Source organism: Chanos chanos, chromosome 12 (assembly GCF_902362185.1).
Source record: "Chanos chanos chromosome 12, fChaCha1.1, whole genome shotgun sequence".
Lineage (NCBI taxonomy): Eukaryota > Metazoa > Chordata > Actinopteri > Gonorynchiformes > Chanidae > Chanos > Chanos chanos.
Genome location: NC_044506.1, coordinates 18844176 through 18864959, shown reverse-complemented (window position 1 = coordinate 18864959; position 20784 = coordinate 18844176). Strand labels below are relative to the sequence as shown.

The 20784-nt window shown below is 42.5% G+C and overlaps 2 protein-coding genes across 2 annotated transcripts in view; one reads left to right on the top strand and one right to left on the bottom strand.

Annotated features, from left to right (window-relative positions):
• Positions 1-4291: 4291 nt before the first annotated feature.
• utp23 (UTP23 small subunit processome component) lies at positions 4292-6366 on the bottom strand. Its single transcript, XM_030789216.1, has 3 exons — positions 6089-6366; positions 5814-5988; positions 4292-5383 (listed from the first exon to the last, which is right to left on the bottom strand). Exons 1-3 carry the CDS (start codon positions 6274-6276, stop codon positions 4970-4972), a joined length of 777 nt encoding a protein of 258 aa, XP_030645076.1. The 5' UTR covers positions 6277-6366; the 3' UTR covers positions 4292-4969.
• A 344-nt stretch (positions 6367-6710) lies between these two features.
• Positions 6711-20784, top strand: part of eif3hb (eukaryotic translation initiation factor 3, subunit H, b) — a 51698-nt gene continuing 37624 nt past the window's right edge. The window contains exons 1-2 of the mRNA XM_030788994.1: positions 6711-6800; positions 17898-18054. Of these exons, the coding sequence (XP_030644854.1) occupies positions 6726-6800; positions 17898-18054 (232 nt within the window). The 5' untranslated portion in view covers positions 6711-6725. The remainder of the gene's footprint in view (positions 6801-17897; positions 18055-20784) is intronic.

Genomic DNA, 20784 nt, shown 5'->3' with positions numbered 1-20784 from the left:
ATGTTACCTTCTGCTCTGTCTTCCCTTAGGACCTAAAAATCTGGACAGATGATGGAGCGCAAGAGCAGTTAGGGTTGTGCCAAGCTGACATGATGACAACTTAATACTCATTTTACGTTTGGTACATTTTGATTTTTGTACAAGAAGGTGAGGAAACCTAAAAGGCTGTTAGTAGCTGTAGTGCTTTGAGAACTGGACAATCATTTCAGTCCTGAAAAAGATCTGCAAGAAACAAAGACCTTCATCTTTAAATGTAAACACAAACAGAGACATTGACATTGAAAGGGCAAACAAACACAGTCTACCCCCAAACATACAAAATGACCGGGCCCAGTTAAGGTATCATTCAGTTGATTAAGTTCATGTCCTTTCTCAGACAAAGCCAGTGTTTAAACTATTTCAGACTTGCACCGCCTCATTCAAATGCTAATGCACTTTTCTCCGTCTGCTTTCTTTCTCTTTCTTTCTTTTTTTTTTTTTTTTCTTCAACCAGAAATGGAGGAAGCCTAACAGGCTTCTTTGTGGGAATATAATATCCCAAATTCCAGCAAATTCCGATTCTAAGCCCTATCCCGGGCAGTGGAATTCCAGAACAAGACCTTCTTGAACCAAATCTGCATCTTTCTCACTGCTAATTGCTCATATAGACAGACTGGGAATGGCTCTGTGGGTTCTAAACCACTTGTGTTGCAACTTTAATTGAAAGCAGAAAATGATTTAAAAAAAAAAAAAAAAAAAAGCACACCAACTGTCTTTTCAAAGTGAGTTGAGCTTAAGGCTTCCTGGGGGAGCAAGACCCCCTTTGGACTTGTCAAGTGTGTGTATGTGCGCGTGTGTGCGTGTGCGTGTGTGTATGTGTATCTGTGCTGCACTCCTCTGCTTAGCCAAAGAGGCAGATTGAGCCATGACTAATTCACCGTAGGGAGAAACATCAAACAGGCGCTAGTTCACAATATCGTTTTTACTTCACCTATTGTGCAGGCTTCTAAGAGTCTGGAGATGACTTGATTGGAGGTGACGGACTGTACTTAGTGGGGAGTGACATTCATTTGTGTCACGTTGAAGCACAAATGACCAACTGAATAAGAAAACAAGCTCTGGACCTGAGCCAAATAAGCCAAAAGGTAAGAAACCTTGACTCTACACATCAGAGCATATCAGCTCATTCATTAGCCACAGAAATATCCAAGAAACCAGTCTTTGACTTTGCAGCTTTTCTTTGATGACAGCAACAGAGAGGGAATAATGGCATTTTTCTAAAAACCCTTATTACAGATTCCGTTCATAAAACAGCTTCTTATGTGCTAATGCATTCAGAGTCAGAACTGCATAAGTGGAAACTTCACGTATCCGTGAGAAGAGAATCCTCCATAAAAGTTGTCCATGGTGAACTAATAAACGAGTGTGTATCAAGTACACAAGATACAAAGACACAATACACAAGAGTATCAAGTATAAAAATTTACAAATAAATGCACAGATTTCCAAATGTGGTCCAATGTGGTTCATGGTTCTGACTTCATATGGCACCAGGAACATTGTCATTTTTCCGACTGAGGAATACTTTTAATTAGCCTCGTCCCGAAACTATTGTCTCTCTCTCTCGTTCACTCTGTGACTCCTCTGTCCACGGCTGGGGTTAGTCGTGTTTTGTGTGCTCAGAACACGCTTGGTTGCCATGACGAGACACAAAAGAGATGCCTGTAAATGCCAGGCGATAGATCAGTCATTGACAATGAGGTCAGTCTGAAGAAAGCTCTGTCTGTGAGATCGAAACTGAGACATCGTAATGACGGGGGGGGGGGGGGGGGGGGGGGGGGGGGGAACGCGGTAACTTTTCCCTCCTCTGAGAAAACATTTCTAAATGAGGGACCCTGCTTTTTTGTCTGAGCTGGACCTGATCTGACCTTAACGACCAATAAAAACCTTTGCATCACAGCTGGCCTGGAAATAGAACGGAGAGACCACACCTAAAGATTCACGCTCACAATTTTATGACCACAGAACTGCAAATGCATGTCTGTCACATTGAAATGAATTACACATTTGCAGTCAGTTAATGAACTGAATTAAAAATGGACTTTAAATTCTGTTTCCCACAATCAGTCATCTCGATTTTTTTTTTTCAGCAATGACCTAGAATAGCTCTGGAAAAAAAAAGTGCCCAGTTATACATTATATGTTTTACATACCGCACATCATATATTATATCATAAATAATATCACATGATATTATCAGAGTACAGCCACAACAAAAGAATTTAGTATATCAACTAACATAGCATCAAATATAGTATAATATCCAATTAGTACTAAGTCAGTCTACCATCTTAGTGAAGCAGAAATTCTTTCTCTTCCTTGTGACAAGCCTACGGATTAATTTGACTGTGTGAGTAGACCACCATCCGTCTGCCCAGTCTTACCAGTTCCTGTCTGAGCCAGGCCAAGGCACTCTCTATATCCAGTCTTCCGGAGCTGCTCTCCACAGCCGTGCAGAAGCCAGCCTTGTGCATCTCTTCATCCCTCATTTGTTCCCGGCAGATCCCCGCGCTTGCTGATTTGCGGTCGTCAAACGTAACTGCTCTGCAGGAGAAGTCTCTCAGATGGGTAAGTACCACTTCCATTGCCTCAGGGTGATTTTTGAATGTAACACAAAGTTTCTTTTTTTTTGAAGTGTCGGTGCTACGCTCCTGTAAGTGATCTATTCCTGTGTTTTGTTTCAGCTGTAGCGAGATACAGCGTTGTCCCTGAAGCTCACTACTGTCTTGTCAACTTGACAAGTCTACCTCCCTTTCCCAGGAAGAATTAGTCTTACTGCTGGTGTGTCTGTGCTGGGCAACAACTTAAGTGGAAGTCTTTACTCAACTCACAACTCCACGCCTCCAAAGTTCATTCTCACACACACACACACACACACACACACACATATACACACAGACACACCGCCAGTCTGCATACGGCATGTGTTTGAGTAGGTTTGCTTGGGTGATGCAGTCATAGTGACGTAAACTCTATCTATTGTGTGACCGGCTGCTCTATGCTTGTTTACTCCTTGGGGCCTTTGGAAAAGAACGACATAAATGCCTTCCTGATGAAGAGGAGAGAACTTGGAGTTGCCACGGTTACCCTATTCGTTCAGCAGAGGACCACCAAGTCATCTACGGAATGTCCTTGGCTTGTTCTGAAGATATAGCCCTTCACAAAGCTACAAGATGAAGTGGACTTCTTGTTCTTAACCTATTGAAAGAGCCTCTCCAAAGACATACACACAGGCGAATACTTTTGGCTTTCACGCTGGTTCTATATGCAGGTTATGTAAGGTCTTGACTCTCACTGTCAACAGAACACCAATGCTAACTACTGTTCTGCGGTCAGTTAAGATGCTTTTCTTCTTATGCTGGTAAAGACAATCAAAGGTGTTCTTGGATTTGATTGTGAACCAGTCTGTTCTCGTGAACAGAATGTAACCAGTCTTTCTGCACGACTCTCTGGCATATCTAAGCATGCAACCACGTGTGAGTAACCCGCTGCGTTGTAGGGTTCCCTGTCTAAGGCTTACCTAGCAACCCTACACAAATGGTCCATTTGTCTAAAGCTGAGACCAAAATAGTCTATGGACAATAAGAGCTATATTTAAACCCACCGTTCGGAGTCTTATTTATCAAATCAACAGCAACTGACGTCACAGGCACCCAGACAAAATGGGTTCAGACACAGGGACTGGACACAGTGGCCTGGAAACCATAGTAGATCCAGTCTTTTTCGCTATTTAATGTATGGTATCTTAGCAACACTAACTACACAGTTACTGTTAACAGTCTGGCCACTGATCTGCAGGCCCTGTAAAATAACAGCAACATTCAGTTAGGATGTCGGTCTACAGTTAAGTAATTGCGAACTGATGGTTACTTCTGAAATTGCCACTGGTCATAAGATTTTGTTATAAAGCATGAATATAAAAAGTGAATACAACTTGGTACCAACATAATCTCTTTGTTTTTTTTTTTTTAAACAGGGACCCTCAGTAGTAGTTGTATATTTCATAAGAATGCAAATGTACCCAGATTCAACAGCAGTATGGCAGCGTTAATGGATTGATCGCCCTCTTGTGGTAGGTACAAAAATCAGCATTCTAGATCTTTCTTACTTGACTGATATTGTGCAGTAAATGTAACCCTACAGTTCTCAAAAAACACTCCTGACACACTGATTAGAAAAACGCAAGAGTTCAATTTATTGAGATGGTCCCATGGTTTGTCATCATTGTCGCTCAATAAATATTTAGTGATGGGGCATGACATGAAGACCATAACCATGTTTGTTTAAATGATTATATATCTCTTTGACAGCATTAGACCAGTATTAATGTAATCCCCATGACACTATACATTTCACACAATGTGGAGACGTGTGGGTGTTTTTTACATTATTGGCTGATCTAAGACTGTTCTGGGTTAAACAACAGTTTGTCTGCACATCCTCTAGAGATCAAACATAAAATCTGATCTCAGTATTCCTCATAGTTTTGGAGAAGGAGGTGCTTTAAGGTTCAAAGGATCACAATCTCTAAGAACAATATTTTTCAACGGACAATATCTCAGCAGATAGCGAGAGATTACATTTCGTTTTGACTCAAAGGACCACACAGAACAAAACAAATAATATGAAAATCCAGAGAGATACTCGGCTGGTGAAAGTCAGAAGCAGGAATATGAGTCGAGTTCTCCTCAGGCACAACAAAACTGGCGATACGCCATTAATGTGAACAAAATCAAAGCTTACTTAGGAATGATTCCCTCCCCCTTTTTTTAAACTAAAACTCACAACAAACATGAAATCAGATGGGCGGTTACAGTCTTTGAGCTGTTTGACGACTGTAGATTTAGACTGTGAAGGTGCACAGGTCATAGGTCAAACGGAACGAGAGACACTGATGATGCGGGCACTGATGAAGGACTAGCCGCTGCCGTTAAGGGTTTGTGGAGTTTGTGCTGATGTGAGGGGCCTCTCCTCCTTGGCCCTTTCGTTTCCTGTGCCTGCTGCGTTTCTTTTTCTCTCCGTCATCCTTTCTGGGCAGCTGTGGGGCGGCCATTTTCTCCTTCTTCTTCTTCTTCTTCTTCAGGCAGCTCAGAGGGTTGGGGTTTCCCGACTTTCTCTTCCGTTTCCTGCCTCGTCGCTCCTCTCCGTCCTCCCCGATCCCCTGCTCTTCCTTCAGGCTACGGATGCTGTGCTGCTGGGAAGGGGTCACCAGTTCTCCCAGCTGAACGGCTTCGACGTGTTTCAGCGAACGAGAAGACGGCTTGTCCAGAACGATGGTGTTGAGGACGATGTACAGCAAGGGAACGCCGGGGATCTCCCTCAGGGCTGAAGTCAGCTCTTTGTCCTAGTGGTAAAGAAGAAGAAGAAAAAAAAAAAAGAAAGACATGTTTGCTGAGCCATAAGGAAAGACCCACTACACAGATGTAATGTGTAAGTTTAAATGAGAGATGAAGAACTCTGAGTGCTTAATTAGTGTCACCACAAAACCCTTCAGAAAGATAACCAAAAACATTACCAGCGTGCTGCCACTTTTTGAAGTATGTGAGACTTTTGAACAACTTTGTTGTGTTTGTGACGGTAATGAGAAGCATAGAGTATAATATTAAGTGACGTCATATCATTACTTGACCCGGAGTGGTTACCGTTTCTGTGCTGGGGTTATTTAACTGTCCCTGTACATGCAGTATTTTTAAAATATATCTTGTAAAAGACTTTAAAGCCTAAGTCAAGTAGATTTCTGTGGTAAACCAAAACATGTACCGGTCAATACCAACCTGCGTTGCAACAAAGTAATGATTGCGGTTCGAGTCCTCCAGTAACGACAACAAACACTCCGAAGTCGACACGGGATCTTTCATGTGTTTGCATTTCCGTATCTGAAATCGTTGTAAGACGAGTTTAGCCCCATACAGTTCCTTGGAAAGTGTTTCCAGTTCCTTCAATGCGCAGCTGAAATGAAAAATAAAGACGTATTCAAAATGGTAAAACGCAAACAGAAACACCCATAATCTATGGAAAAGGTAGCGAGACAAGGAATATTGCAACTTACTTTGTGGTGCAAAGCTGTACTTCCGACATAAAATATTTTGGCATTTGTTCTTTGATTTGAATTTTATTCTTCAAGGCTGCCTGACAAAACGTCCCGTCTATCAAAATTTGATAAGGCTCACGAAAACCGAAGTTGTACTTGTAAAAACTTATGGTCTTCTTCGCCTGCTTTTGCCTTTTTATCTTCATTGTAACTCAAATAATGAGTGGTTATTATATTCCGACAACTGTCTAATGTTTCATTGGCTTGAAAAAGGACGAACCGATTTTTAATTATTTAATTTTCAGAAATCACAAGCACACTGACGACCACTCGTCTGTACACAGCATGGTTTCAGCAGTGCTACACTCAATTACTAACGTGTGGAAACAAAGTTTGAGTCTGTATAGGTATAAATGTCAGCCTTTCAAATTCTTTTATTGACCTGACGATACAAAATGGGAATTGATTTCATCAATAAATATTCGTTTTTTTTTTTTAAAAATGAAAATGGTAAAAAAGTTTCCAAAACGCTGTCGACATGAAATGCTTAGGAACTGTTCTTAGCCTTATAAGTTTTCTTCCAGTACACAAAACGTTTGTACCATCACCGGAAGTTACTAACTTTGCTGTCTTCAGTTCCGCGTGTCTGGTGAAAATGGCAGCCAAAAAAGAGACCTCACATGGAAATACGTTGGATACCCCGGTCAGACTCGTCCAGATCGAGGGCCTGGTAAGATATTATATAAACTGTGAATGACTGACCAACCAGCAATGTTTGGCATAAACTGAACGAAAAAAAAAAAAAAAACCAAACTGACGACAAATGTGTCCTGTGCCATCCATCCCTAGTCAACCCAAAGTAAGTTTGCTGAGTTTGCTTTTAGGATTCCGCCAAGTTGCCTGCACCTTACCGGATCCATAAACAGCTGTTTAACTTTGCATAAGCCACAATGCTGCTTATTCTCAATCATTAGTGGTTAATTAACGCGATCTGACGCCAATGAAGAGGGGACAAGTTGGTGCGTGAGGGTGTACATTGTTGGTTTTGCCCGATTCAGCCAACGGTCTGTACAAATCAGTGGTTCCGTAAGGAAGTTCTAGTTCGCCGATTTTTTCAAAATGACTTATTAACATAATTTGGGAAATTTGGGGTTAGGACAAGTTGACTGAAAGATGTCAGTTTGAACTGAGCAACTGATTCATTTACCAGTTTAACAACAGTTCATTGTTAGACCCAGAAAAAAGATGTAGGCTAGTTTTAATAAACTCACAACAGGTTTGAAAAGGTAAACAAAATACAGAATCAAGGTTTGTTGAGTTCATTGAACTTGTGTAGAGAAAATGTGGTTTAAGAATGAAGACATAACAGCTGTTTGTTTGCGTGATCCATTCATTGTGGAAGGCGTTAGCAGGCAAAGAGGTCTCAGAATACCGCGGGAATGGAAGCTGTCGTATTCTCAGACAGACTGGTCATAAATGATTAGAGCTTTGTATATTCCATATCGTCTGAATATTTCCAAGACTTACGGCAACACTCTCCGCAAGGCTGTTCTTCCAAAGAGCATTAGAAAGAAAGAAAGAAAGAAAGAAAGAAAGAAAGAGAGAGAGAAAGAAAGAGGGAGCATACAGGGACAGGAGGGCATTGTTAGGTTTATAGTGGCTTAAAACATATCTTTAAACCAGTCACTCTTATGGGATAAAACAGCCCTGATTCATACTGTTTTAAAGGCCTAAATGATTTGTCCCATATTACCATCACTTGAGCCCTCTGCTAACCCTTTTTTTAACCACTTACCCCATTTTCCTTTTGTGACAAATTGGTTGTGCTGAATGTGAGATGAGGAGCAAGAGACATTAGCCCAATTGACCCCCCACCCCCACCCTGTAGGACAGATGCAAACAGGAGTTTTTATCTGTGTTGCAGAAATGTCCACTCAAAATAGACATGAGAGTGTCTTCTATCTCTTTGTTTGAACATTTTTAATGTTGAGCTCTAATGCCGTTATATCCAGTTCCCCATTGCAGTCACACTTATGATAGTCCTCTTTGTTCTATGTTCATATTCCTTAAACATACTTACGATGCCCTTTATTACAAAACAAACAACACCCCCATTCTATTTACATATTAAAGTAAGGTGACTGTATGATTTAATGTTATTACAAAAACTCTTTTTGGTACAACTTCAAGCTGAACTCATGAGAATCTCATTGATTTCTTGATGCTGCCTGCTGTCGGTTTGCAGCCCTCAGTAAGAACTGACCAAAGGTGTTTGAATAGTTTCTCACAGTGTGTGTGTGTATGTGGTACACCATAGCCATAGCCATGGTTACCACCTGTATACAGTATATATCTGTAGTTCACTCTCTCATTTCCTTCAGCTTTTCCTGTACCTGGTCTAACACCGATTAGACTGTAATGGCTGCATGCTTGGTGTGTACTGTGTCTGACTTGGAAGTTGCTTTGAATAAAAGTGTTGACTAAAAGTGTTTTTTTTTTTTAAGATAGTATCGTTGATCTCTCTACAGGAGTTATGGTTTGTTTTACCTGCTGTTTTAACCAGTCCGTTGCTTTGGGGTGTTACTGAACACATTACAGTCTGAAATATGCCTGTCATATTCACTGTACCTGTGTAGAGCTGGTTCAGTTATCGATTGACATTGGCATCTCTCTATGTGACATTACATCTGACACTATATCTGTCTTCTCTGAGCCAATCTCTGATGAAGTACCTGATTTCCCCCCCCCCCTTCTCTGTCACATTGAAGCCAGTGATCCCTCTTGAAGATAGGCTCATTTCTTTCTCTTCTCTTCTCTCTCTCTCTCTCGATCTAAAACAGATCATAAATCTATCAGTCTGTTCCTATGCCAAAGGGGCCAGGCTTGGGTGGCCTGTGGAGACAGACAGAGGATTGGTACAGAATAACAAGTGTGTTTTCTGCACATGAATTTTAGTTTGAACCACCAGATGTCTGAGACAAAAGATCTTGTTTTTTCATTCATTCTTTTTTTTTTTTGACAAAGCGCATTTGAAACTCTGCAGTGAACTGTATGATTATGGTCGTTCATAAATCAGCATGTTGCGTAAAAGCAGTGTATTTTTTTTTCCCCCCTCCATTAATTGTGCGTCTAACCTCAAACGACTTGAAACCTTTTTGGACTGCACAAAACTGAACAGTGTGACTGAAGGTCTAAATGCAACTGAGCAAGCGTAGGGCCACAGTTTTGTTTGTTTGTTCACAGGGCTGGGGGGGAGGGGGGTGGGTTGATAGTAAACAAGGCTGTTCGTCGAAAGCCGTCTCTTTCAGCTGGGGTGCTTTTGTGTGTTGCCAAGGTTACCACTTCACTGACAGGTCTTTGTTGTTATGTCTCAGTTCCAACACTTAGGCTGAAATTACACGTGAACCATATTTCTAAGGTCAGATCTTTCCCTTCTTCGCTTGCCATTGTCAGGGTGAGCTCATATATTTTTTTTTTTTCAGAAATATTAATGATACCCTGCAGCACCGCAAGGCCCCTCCAATCTTAACTCCAAATTAATTCATAATTAGGGAGTCGTTATGCTTTTAATAAAGGTGTTATATGGTTTTACAGTGGGCCAGCACTCAGTATTAACTCAGTTCACTTTTAAAAATCCCCCTCTTCAGTTTCATAGAAAGAGCTGCTTAGTAACCAGTTTTGTAATAGATAAAAATGAAGATTGGAAAGTTGTACACAAACATAAATATTTATTTTAAGTTACAACCCTAGAGACCTTTAAGTGAAGGAGATACACACAGAAGAACAAGATACTGAAGAACCGTTTGTTCATCGCTATGTTTTCTCTTCTCTTTATAAAGCTTTTCTTTTTTTCATTGTGTTCTTCTTTTCGCCAAGACGGTGCTCCCCCCCCCCTGCAGTTTTTGGACAAATAAATCAGTAAACTTAAAGCAGATGGATTAGCTGTTAGCTTCGTCAGGGTAGGTAAGCGGCTTAAACGGATCTCTCCGCAAAATCCTCACTGGGGTTATAGATCATAATAATATTCTCTGTTTTCATCCACCTGTTTTTTTCCTCTCTCTCTCTCTCTCTCTCTCTGACTCTCACTTTATGACCTTTGAGGAAACAACCAAACAACATCCCAAACAAGCGGAGAAATTATGTGCTTTTTTTATGTGCTCGGTTCCTCTGGATGGCAGTCAGCGGTCTTATTTTTCATAAATTTCTCCAAACAAAAAAAGAAGCAAAAATTACAAGCCTGGAGCATATCCTGAAAAGGCGTCCCGATGCTGCACTGCTCACAGCAGTCGCTCTCCGGTTCGCCGCTGATTGCACATTGGTTTTAGAGCTCTCCCACTCCTCGTAATTAAAGAGCGATTAAAAATAAAATGAGAGTAATTAAATAAAGGCACATATTTGTAAGAGACTTTGACTAATACAGACTGAGGGTCTGTTATCGGGTTTTATGAGCCAACAAGTCATTTACATACACGCACACACACGCGCACACCCCCCCCCCCCCCCCTAATAATTTTCATAATACTGTACTCAGCTCGGTTACGACAGCTTCAGTTGTAATGGAGAAAATGTATCATGATGTTGGAATCGCTCATGAATCACGCACAAAAAAGTCCCTGATCTATCATAACTGGGGGATTTTTAACTTCTGTTCAGTAACTGCACTTGACGTTCAGATTGGACGCTGTTTATTATGCTAGTAAACAGGCTTGCATTGATATAGAAATGCCCACAAGGGTTGGACACTCATCCGCAACTTCACGCTACGTGTTGAATAGTTGCTATGAGTTTTTCACGCGCTGCGGCGGTTGGGTTTGAGTTTTCGTCCTGACATACATTTTCTTTCTATCTCCACCTTCCTCTCTTGTCTTCTTTTTATGTGCGTGAAGAAAAGCAGAGACGCCTATAAGTTTCTCTCTTAGAATACAAACCATACTTTGGTCCCAATGCGTGAGTCATAGGGAAATATGGCTGTTTGTAACATCTTACTCAGGAGGGATCTTTTGTTCCCATAGCAGCACAGTTCTGTTTGTGAGGTGCTCGCTTGGAGAATAGGCAACACACAATCCTTGTATTTGAAATGACTGGAAGCCAGAAAACCTCTCCACGCAAAAATATTATACTTTTAGCCTCTTTGCAAGCTTGTCCTGTTCGACATTGCCATTACTTGTTGTTTCTGTATTATTATAATGGTTAGTATGGTGTCGTGTAATTGGACAAAATGAGGGTATTGGATCTCTTACTGCATTGTCAATGGCCTTGTCAGTATAATGTCCCACTGCGACGGTGACTACACTCTTATACAACATCGTATGGTAGTTCTAATGGAACTAATCAGAGACCACTTAGTGTAAATACAGGAAATATGTTTGGTGAGAGTGCTCACAATTATGTTTTTATGTATGTGATCACCAGGCAGTAAGCTGTTAAAGTTCAATTTAAATGCTTTAATACAACAATAGAACAGCGTTAACCAATGCTTTTCTATTGCTGTAGCATAAAGCATACCAAGCCAGTCCAGAACCATGCCCGCTAGTGTGCTCCCTGTCCAAAATTTTCCAGTCACACAGGTGAAATATTAGATGGATTTGTGGCCAGAGTGGTCTTGATCTCATTTCAGAGAGGGTTTTTTTTCTTTGTTGTTCTGTAAGAGAGGGTTTTGAAGGTCACAGTGAAAGCTGAAATGAGCTAAGAATGGATATCCCCTCAGACTACCTGAGTATTCTCATCCAAGACCAGATCTCAATTTTTTGGAATATCCCTCTATCTTAATAAAAAGCTTTGAGACAGAAGTGCTGTAGGAATATGATTACACTGTCAACTTCTGGCAGTTTGCTGAACAGTGGCATCATATCACCCTTAGGGACCCTGGTAATGTTTTTGGCAAGATCTTGATTATTACAAATTTAGGTTCCTGCAGTTCAGGCTAATAACCAGTAGGGGGCAGAAGCACTCTGTTGAAATTCTTTGTTAGTGCGTATTCAAGATTACCTCCCACACATAACTCTAAATCATTTCAAACATTAGGGTTAGACGCTGTTCAGCCGTCTTAATGGCTGATAATAGCATATTAGTTGCAGTGCGACTGTGCTGTTACAATGCGACTGGCTTTGTTGTCCAAGGTGTGATATTTCTGTAGCGCATTAGTGCACTTACAGTTTCTTCTGAGAGGTACAAAAAAGCAAACACATTCTGAAGTCTCTTGTGTAGATGGTTATGAGATTTTTGACACAAACTCTAACTAAGAGTTAGTGATTAACTGACCAATGTACTTGGTGTAAGAGTAGAGAGAGAGAGACAAAGTGTTTGATAGTTTTGACTGACATTTTTGGCTGTGTTTGACTGATGAACTTTATGAAGAGTAAAGAGACAGAGAGAAAGGTGTGTGTGACAGTGGGTTGGAGTTGATGTTTTTGACTGTGTGATAAACCTGATAAGAGGTAAAGAGACAGAGAGAAAGGGGTGTGTGACAGTGGGTTTGGGTTGACGTTTTTGACTATGTTTGACTGAAACTTAATGAAGGTTGAAGAGACAGAGAGAAAGGGGTGTGTGACAGTGGATTTTGGTTGGTTTTGGTAGTGTTTGACTGGTAAACTTGATAAAGGGTAGACAGAGGCAGAAGCAGGGATTTTCTTTTGTGGCCTCATTAGTCATTCTACAGACATGGGAGGGCAGAGTCAGGTTGATGGCACTCACTCTTTACCTCATTAAAAAGCCAGCTGTTTGTGTGTTTTTTTTTTTTTCCTCCACGCCCCAAGGGGCCGGATCTTAACAGCACCTGCAGCTACTTAGGGATGTGGAGCTGAACATAGAGGAGTTGTCTGTCTCCTCTGTGTCAATAGGATGCAAAGCAATGCGGTTTTATTCCCCCCTCGACCAAAGCCAAGCTATGCTTAACTTTGAACGCTAATTACACAGGCACTGCTGAGTTTTTTAAACTTTTGTTGTTGTTGTTGTTGTTTTTTGCATCTCCGGTAATTGAATATCATCACACACTGCATAGGGAGTGACAGTCGATAAGTGAATCAAAGCAAGCATCTGCTCTGGTTTTAAACACGTGGCCTTTTAATTAGCGCGGCGATCAACGGGAATCCGACAAAACACTGATAGCCTCTTCGCAGGACATGCAGGACTTATGACTTTGTGCCCTTTCCCTGGTGTGAGAGAACTCCTCGACACGAATATTAACTTTCACCAGAGGCTAACGCGGTATTTTTATTTTTTTTTTCCCCCAGTCGTTTTTGTAGTCCTCCTGTTTCTGCACTCAAATAAACACGTTCCCGCGAACGTTCCCGCCGATGCGGCGCATACGGAGACGAGCCCGACTCCGGCTCACGGTTTGCCCCGAGGGCCCGATGAAAACGCAGGGAGGAGGAGGAGGAGGTGGGGGGAGGAGGAGGAGGTGGGCAGCCGCGGGCTCTGAAGTGCAGATTAATGGCGCGGGAGAAGGACTCGATTCGCTGTAAACTCGGAGCACTTCTGAGGCACGCGTAAAAGAGATTGATGGCCGTGTTGTGGGCCCGAGTACTGGAAAAGAGTCTGGCACGGCCGAGAAGAGCAGGAAATAAACCAAACCAGAGTCGCAGGGTGCCCTTGAGTGAGCTCTGGATGGCGTCTTCAGCCGCGTCGCCTCCAGGGCTATAACCGTATCCTGCGCAGAAGGAAAACTGGAGTGGAGAAGAGAGCCCAAACTTCATTTAATGGATGCAGTATAGATCTCACTCGTGATGAAAGTTGGCAGTAATGACTCTTAAACACAACAGGTTCCAATTTAGATGACAAATCTCGGTTTTCTCTCGGTTTTACATTTGGATGCCAAACGTGGGTCTGGCAGAAAAAATCAGTTGGCGCCCAAGCTTGGACCAGGTTCCTTTGCCGACCTTGTCTTACCCAAAAGCTGAAAAGTTGGATCCAGACCATGAAACTTATAGTTTTAAGGCCGTAAAGATAACGACCACCACAAAGCAACATTAAAATACTGTTATGTGTATTCCACAATTTCAGTTCTAGATGCTGTTTAGACTCTTGACTGAACTTGTAGAAACGTCAGTGGAAATACTTAGGTTAACTTAGGGGAAAAAATGGAGATGTTCCAGAGATGAGGCTATTTCTTGCCTTTTCCAAATTAAGCACCTGTGGATTCTTGCCGGGTGCAAGAGTCTACCTCGCTGACACGGCCTGGAAGGGAGAGACAGCCGCCTTGACAGATGGACACCTGGGAGTCGCAGTCAGCGCTCTGACAGATTCACACTCCGGATCTCTGGCGACCTGCAGCCAGCATCGAAGATTTTCCTCTCTCACCACCAGTGAGAGCAACCTACTCTACTCTCTTTATTTCTCTCTCTCTCTCTTCTCCTCCGCTCTTTCACCTTGTCGCCGTTGGAACGCTGTCCTTGTACAGGCTTACCTTGGAGAAGACAAGTTCAGGAGTCTCAAAGGATTTAAGTGGCTGTTGCTCGGGAATGTTTACTCTTGTTCGGAGTGCTTATGAGTCATGTAAGCAGGAAGCACTTGTAGACTGCGCTCGATTTCCATCTCTCTGTTCTGTCTCTGCCCCCGGGGGGTGGGGGGGGGCTCAGTCAGCCTCCGACTTTGGGAAGTTGACTTCCCAGCATTGCGCTTACTCAGCTGATCCTTTGCGCTGCGAGGAACCCGCTCACAAACAGGTCGTGACAGAGGGAGGAAAAAAAAAGGTTTGAATGCAGCTGAAACAGGTTCTTGCTGTCCCAGCTGAAATTTTGGACACACGAACTGAGACGCATTTGAATTGTTGTTGATTTTAGTCGTTCAGGAATTCTGCCCACTCAGAAATTCACCCCTGTGCACTCAAATCGAATAGTGATGAAAATCACAGACACTCTTGTGAGTTAGTCAGAAGTTTAGTACAATGGGCAAAGGGACAAGCAGAGAGAAACACAAAGATTTCCAAGCTGCCCCCTCACAGTTGGAGGTTTAAATTCATTATAGATAAGATCTAAGACACAGCAAAACAATACAGCAGAGAAATGAGTTTGTTGTCTCGCCAGTTCCCCTGTCAAACAGTACACCAGTACAAAATACGATGTAGACCCTAAATTACGATTCCTAGTCGTTCACAAGCTAGTCATTCAGTTTCTGTACACCCAGGATATCTGAGATGTGTAGGTCACAAGGAACAGGCCTGTGTGTGTGTGTGTGTGTTTAAACTGGATATGGCCTGTGAACTGCGCCTGACAGAGAAATAATTTGATAACTGAGGAAGAGACACATCCCAGTATCCAGCAGATATCACGGATACCCTGTGTGTTAATAGTCTGTACAAAAGAGAGAAAGAGAGACAGATACTCCCTCGCTGTCTGGCATCCTAAATTACGACTTGTCCCGGGACAACGAGATGTTGACTTAACTTAATGTCAAGATAAACTCTAATGGAACAGCATGGCAGCCCTTACAAGGTCGCCTGCGAGATATTGTGTATGTCGTGTGACTGGAAGCTTTGGCTTCTTTAAAATTTCGTTGGAGCATTGCCTAATGGGCCCCTATACTTCAGGACTATTCTTCAGGACTTGTCAGCCGGTATTGATAATCAGATGGCAGTCTTCCAACGCCGCCCCCCCCCCCCCCATGCTCCCTTGCTATCCCACGATGGGGGAACGTTGCCAGGCCGCTATCGGTCAAGGCGTTGACTCCTCCAGCCAAATCCCTTTTCCGAACTTGAAGGCTCTATATATGAGCCACCAAGACTGGGATCATTACTTACCGCCTCATGGCTTCTGAAGTAAGCAGACAGCAAACAAACATGCCATAAGCAAATGAAATGGTGATGTTCTGTTAAAAGGAAGGATTAGTCGGGTGGATTTGTAGCTGGGCTTTTTATTTATTTATTTTTTTCCCCCTTTTTTTTCTCTCGGGGGATGGATATGTCTGTGCTCGCTTTAGATGTGAATTTCAGTGAAAAATTGCTGTGTTTTTTTTTTGTTTTTTTTTTGCTTTTCAACTGAAATGTTCTTTTTGCTATCATTACCAAAACAAACTGAAGATCTGAAGATGTTTTAATATCTTTACATTTGTGATGGCGTGTTGTCTGATGAGGCTGCGGAGAGCCGACTTTCGTCGTTATTTCGCTCCTCGTTTTTTTGGAGGTGTCCCATGGCAAACCCGATCATTTTGCGTCATCTCTGTTTTTTTTTTTTGTTTTGTTTTTCGGAGGGTGCTGCAGAATGATGACAGTCAGCCAGCCTGTCAGTTACATAGTCCACCTCCTGGATGATGCAAAATAGCCAAACCCTAACTGAGTATTTCCGAATGGAGCTTTATTATGACTTTTTTTTTTTTTTTTTTCCCTCGGCCGCCCGCTGAAAACTCGGGGGAGGTAATTGTATCTCCCTCTTCCTGGCGAACACATCTGCATTTTGCAGCCACTCGTTCTAATTTGGATTTCAATTTGGCATAGCGACTTCTGTAATAACAATATTCGAGTGCGCAAGACTTGGTTCAAGTGTGACTGTATGAACGTTTGCGGTCGCTTGTAACAAGTTACCATGTCAACAAATGAACAAATCCATGTCAGCATTGACAGTAAGGTGTACAGGGTGAAAGTATTTTTTTTTTTGTTTGTTTTGTTTGCTCTCAAACCCAAGAGAGAACATGTTTGCAGGTTCTACTTCAGACACCCATCAGCTTCACAGAAATTGCCTCTGAACTGCACTCAAGGTTAAGGTGAACCGTTTTTTTTTTTCCTCTTTTCCCGAAGTACGAGTCATGCCTTCCGTATCGATTTTTCCCTCCTGCCCCCAGTAATCCCGGTCAAGCTTTCTGAGCCGCAAGCGTGGGGCCCATGTCGAAGATCTTTGAACGAGAAGCTTTTTAACCGTGTCTTTACTTCAGCCTCTACTGACCTTCATTCAGCAGTCCCCCCCCCCCCCCCCACACACACCACCCCCCACACCCCACCTCCATCCCTCTTTCCCTCCCTTCCTCTCTCCTTTTATTTATTCCCTAGCCTCATTCCTGTTTTATTTCAGCTTCCTTTATGTTTTTTTTTTTTTTGGGGGGGTTGTTATGGAGAGGATTGAGATGAAGCTGAGTCCTGGTGACCACATCCTGTAATCTGTTTTTGGTGGCAGGCGCTGGACCTCCAAACACGGGGATCAATAAAGCTTCATGGGCTTTTATTCTGTCTCCGCATGCATCTCTGTGGGATAAATTACATTTTTTCTATAGGAAAAAAAAGAGAGAATGCTTGGGTCGCCATAGTGAAGTGCTTATCGCTGCCCTCCGTCACACAGATGCTCCGCTGTTTCCCTGGGATGTTTGTTACCCGGGGTGTCTTGGAGGCTGGAGTGTCTCTCTTAATGTGTTTTGTGTGTGTTTTTATGTGCGGATAGGAGAGGTTGCATGTGTGTGTTAAGGCCGGGTGGGTGTGTTTCCTTGTTAGCTCGGTCGTTTATTTTTTGTTTTTTTTTTAAAAAAGAAAAGAATTGGGAATTTCTGAAATGTTTGTGCGTTTAGGATTATTTATTTATTTTATTAAAAAAAAATTATTGCTGTGTGATTTGTCACCCAGTGAAAAAACGGACATCAGTATTTCCTGTGTAATGAATGGAGAGGTTATTTCAGAGTAATTTGTTCAGAGTTATTGATTACATTCACTGATACAGGCCCACAGTCCTGCCAGTGTGTGTGATACTGATCATTATTAAGAGATCACCATGTTTCCTCTTTACCCTTATTGTGGAATGTGTTTTTTTTTGTTAGCTGTTATGCAAGTATCTAATTTAACCCACTACTCTGCTGTGTGTGTGTGTGTGTGTGTGTTTGTGTGTGCGCGCGCGCGTGTGTGTGTGTTCAGGTGGTGATGAAGATCATAAAACATTATCAGGAAGAAGGCCAGGGCAGTGAGGTGGTACAGGGTGTGTTACTGGGCCTAGTGGTGGACGACAGGCTGGAAATCACAAACTGCTTCCCCTTCCCCCAGCACACGGAGGACGACGCTGACTTTGATGAAGGTGAGTGGTGTTAACCTGTGCCTGTCTGTCGCTGATTGGGAGTGAGCTATGCTGGACATGAAACCCTGAAGAACTAGTGTGTCAGGCACATGCAGGATCTGTTAAGTGCACTGAGAGCCCATCCCCCAGATATGACTGATCTCACCATTCTGTAGAGATCTTCCTTTTGGATGCTGGGTCACCTTTGAGCACCTCTCTTCCGTTCTCTCCCTCCCTCCCTCTTCCTCTGTTCCTCTTACACACACACACACACACACACACACACACAGTTATACACAAAATGAAAGGCTTTTTATTGCTGGATTTGTGCCCAGTAAGAGGTATGACATGCCACGGGTCCTCTACACTGCAGTGGAACACTGTCATTAATCGTGTTATTATATAGAGACAGAGAACAGTGAGAGAAAGAGAGCAGGAAAAAGAAGGGATTAAGCCTCCTCGTAATCTGAGCTGTGAGACTGAAACCACCTGGAAAGTGAGAAATAACCTGTAGCAGTTACACACACACACGCACACACACACAGACACCCAGACACCCACACAAATTGCTCAGGAGTTCCTGTGAAAGATTACTTTTGAAAGGAGTTGAAAACCCTTCAAAGCTCCAAATGGTGGACTTGGGAGCAGAGAATGTTTTCTTCGGCCCGCTGCAATTACACCCTAACCTCCTGCTCCTACACACACACACACACACACACACACACATACACACACTCTGTCTCTCTCTCTCTCTCACACACGTACACACACACACACACATACACACACTCTGTCTCTCTCTCTCACACACGTGCACACACACACACAAACACTCTCTCTCACACACACACACACACACACACACACACACACACACACAAACACTCTCTCACACATCCAGCGAACCTCAGAATGCTGAAGAGCCTCCACTTAAAACAGCGGTCTGGAATGCTGTGCGTCTGGTCTTTTCATCCCTGAAGTGAAGCAGGGCAGGTGATGGCTCGCACATATGATGAAATCCAAAGCAAGAGTCACTGGACTCAGCTCCAGTATGTAAAAATATTGCGGAAAATGGAGCGGAGTGAACTGTGGGTCCTTTTGGGTTTTGGGGATGTATTGCTATGATGACAGGACAAATGGGCTTGTGGTGTTTAGCGATGATAAAAACAACCTGTGTGGTGTTTAGCGATGAGAAAAACAACCTGTGTGGTGTTTAGCGATGAGAAAAAAAGCCTTTTTGAGTATGATGCTGTTGTAGAGAAAATAATGATAACTCTCACTTCATGGTTCACCACAGCAGTAATAATAATACTAATAAAAGTAACAACAACAATAATAATAATAGTAAAAGTAGTAACAGTAGTAATCAAAATAATAATAAATGTGCAGTGTCAAATGTAAAATCTCTTTAAGTCATGGGGAGGTGTGACATTAGTATGCTGGCCCATGGGAAAACTGTCATGGACTTACAGAAGAGCATTCTGTGGTGCAATTTTTTTTTATTTGAAAACTTTAAATATTTGAATTAAAAAAAAATTGTATTGTAAGTCCTACAGTCTGAAAAACACATATATTTAGCATTCAGGTGTCGTCTGTTTGTTTGGCATTTGTAAGCATATTTATGCACAGGCATGAACACGTACAACCATCATCAGTAAATCATAATGAAGGAAAAATAAACCCCAGTTTCATGACCCCATGAGCAGCATGAGTCACGGAGACCACACACAAAACCAAAAGCCACGCACACCATCCCAAATCCACATACACCCAATAAAATCACGCATATCGGCTCTACCCACACGCACAACCTCCAATCACGTGCACACAGCCACCAACCATTCATATCACACACAAACCATACACAAAGCCACCATCCCTACACAGAACCACCAACCATTAATACCAGCCCAAAGCATACAGAAAGCAACCATCCTTACACAGAACCACCAACCATTAATACCAGCCCAAACCATACAGAAAGCAGCCATCCCTACACAGAACCACCAACCATTAATACCAGCCCAAACCATACAGAAAGCAGCCATCCCTACACAGAACCACCAACCATTAATACCAGCCCAAACCATACAGAAAGCAACCATCCCTACACAGAACCACCAACCATTAATACCAGCCCACACCATACACAAAGCACCCATCCCAACACAGAATCACCAACCATTAATACCAGCCCAAATCCACATACACCCACAAATCACACATATCAGCTCCACTCACACGCACAACCTCCAACCATTAATACCAGCCCAAACCAAAGACAAAGCTAAAAATCATGTACAAAGCCACCAAACCCTATACACAACCACCAAACCTACATACCAGTTCCAACCACACACAACCTCCAACCAAAACCAGTAAACACACATACCCCTACCATAAACACAACCATAAATCACGCACACCAGCCTCAACCAGACACACAACCACCAACTACACAGACAATCACTGACAACACATATCAGCTGCAACCACCACACAACCCCCAAGCATCAACCAATCACCACACAATCATCAACCAAACACAAACACCCCACAAATCTCCTCGGCTGATAATATCTGATAGAATAATGCAGAGTCCATATGGACGAGGTTACTAGACATCCAACTGCTCATACAGACAAAACGTCTTTGAATGGCTAAACTTTAAGCACAATAGAAAAAACATGTACACTGATACACAGGCTTGGTCTCGGATACTGTCCCATCTCTGCCTAGGACTGCAAAAAT

What these genes read in the sequence shown, in the direction of transcription:
- utp23 (XM_030789216.1), bottom strand. Translation starts at nt 6,276, where the DNA reads ATGAAGATAAAAAGGCAAAAGCAGGCGAAGAAGACCATAAGTTTTTAC. An exon ending in GTACAGCTTTGCACCACAAA is followed by an intron (nt 5,989 to 6,088) that starts GTAAGTTGCAAT and finishes TTTTCATTTCAG; the next exon opens with CTGCGCATTGAAGGAACTGG. An exon ending in ATTACTTTGTTGCAACGCAG is followed by an intron (nt 5,384 to 5,813) that starts GTTGGTATTGAC and finishes CTTTACCACTAG; the next exon opens with GACAAAGAGCTGACTTCAGC.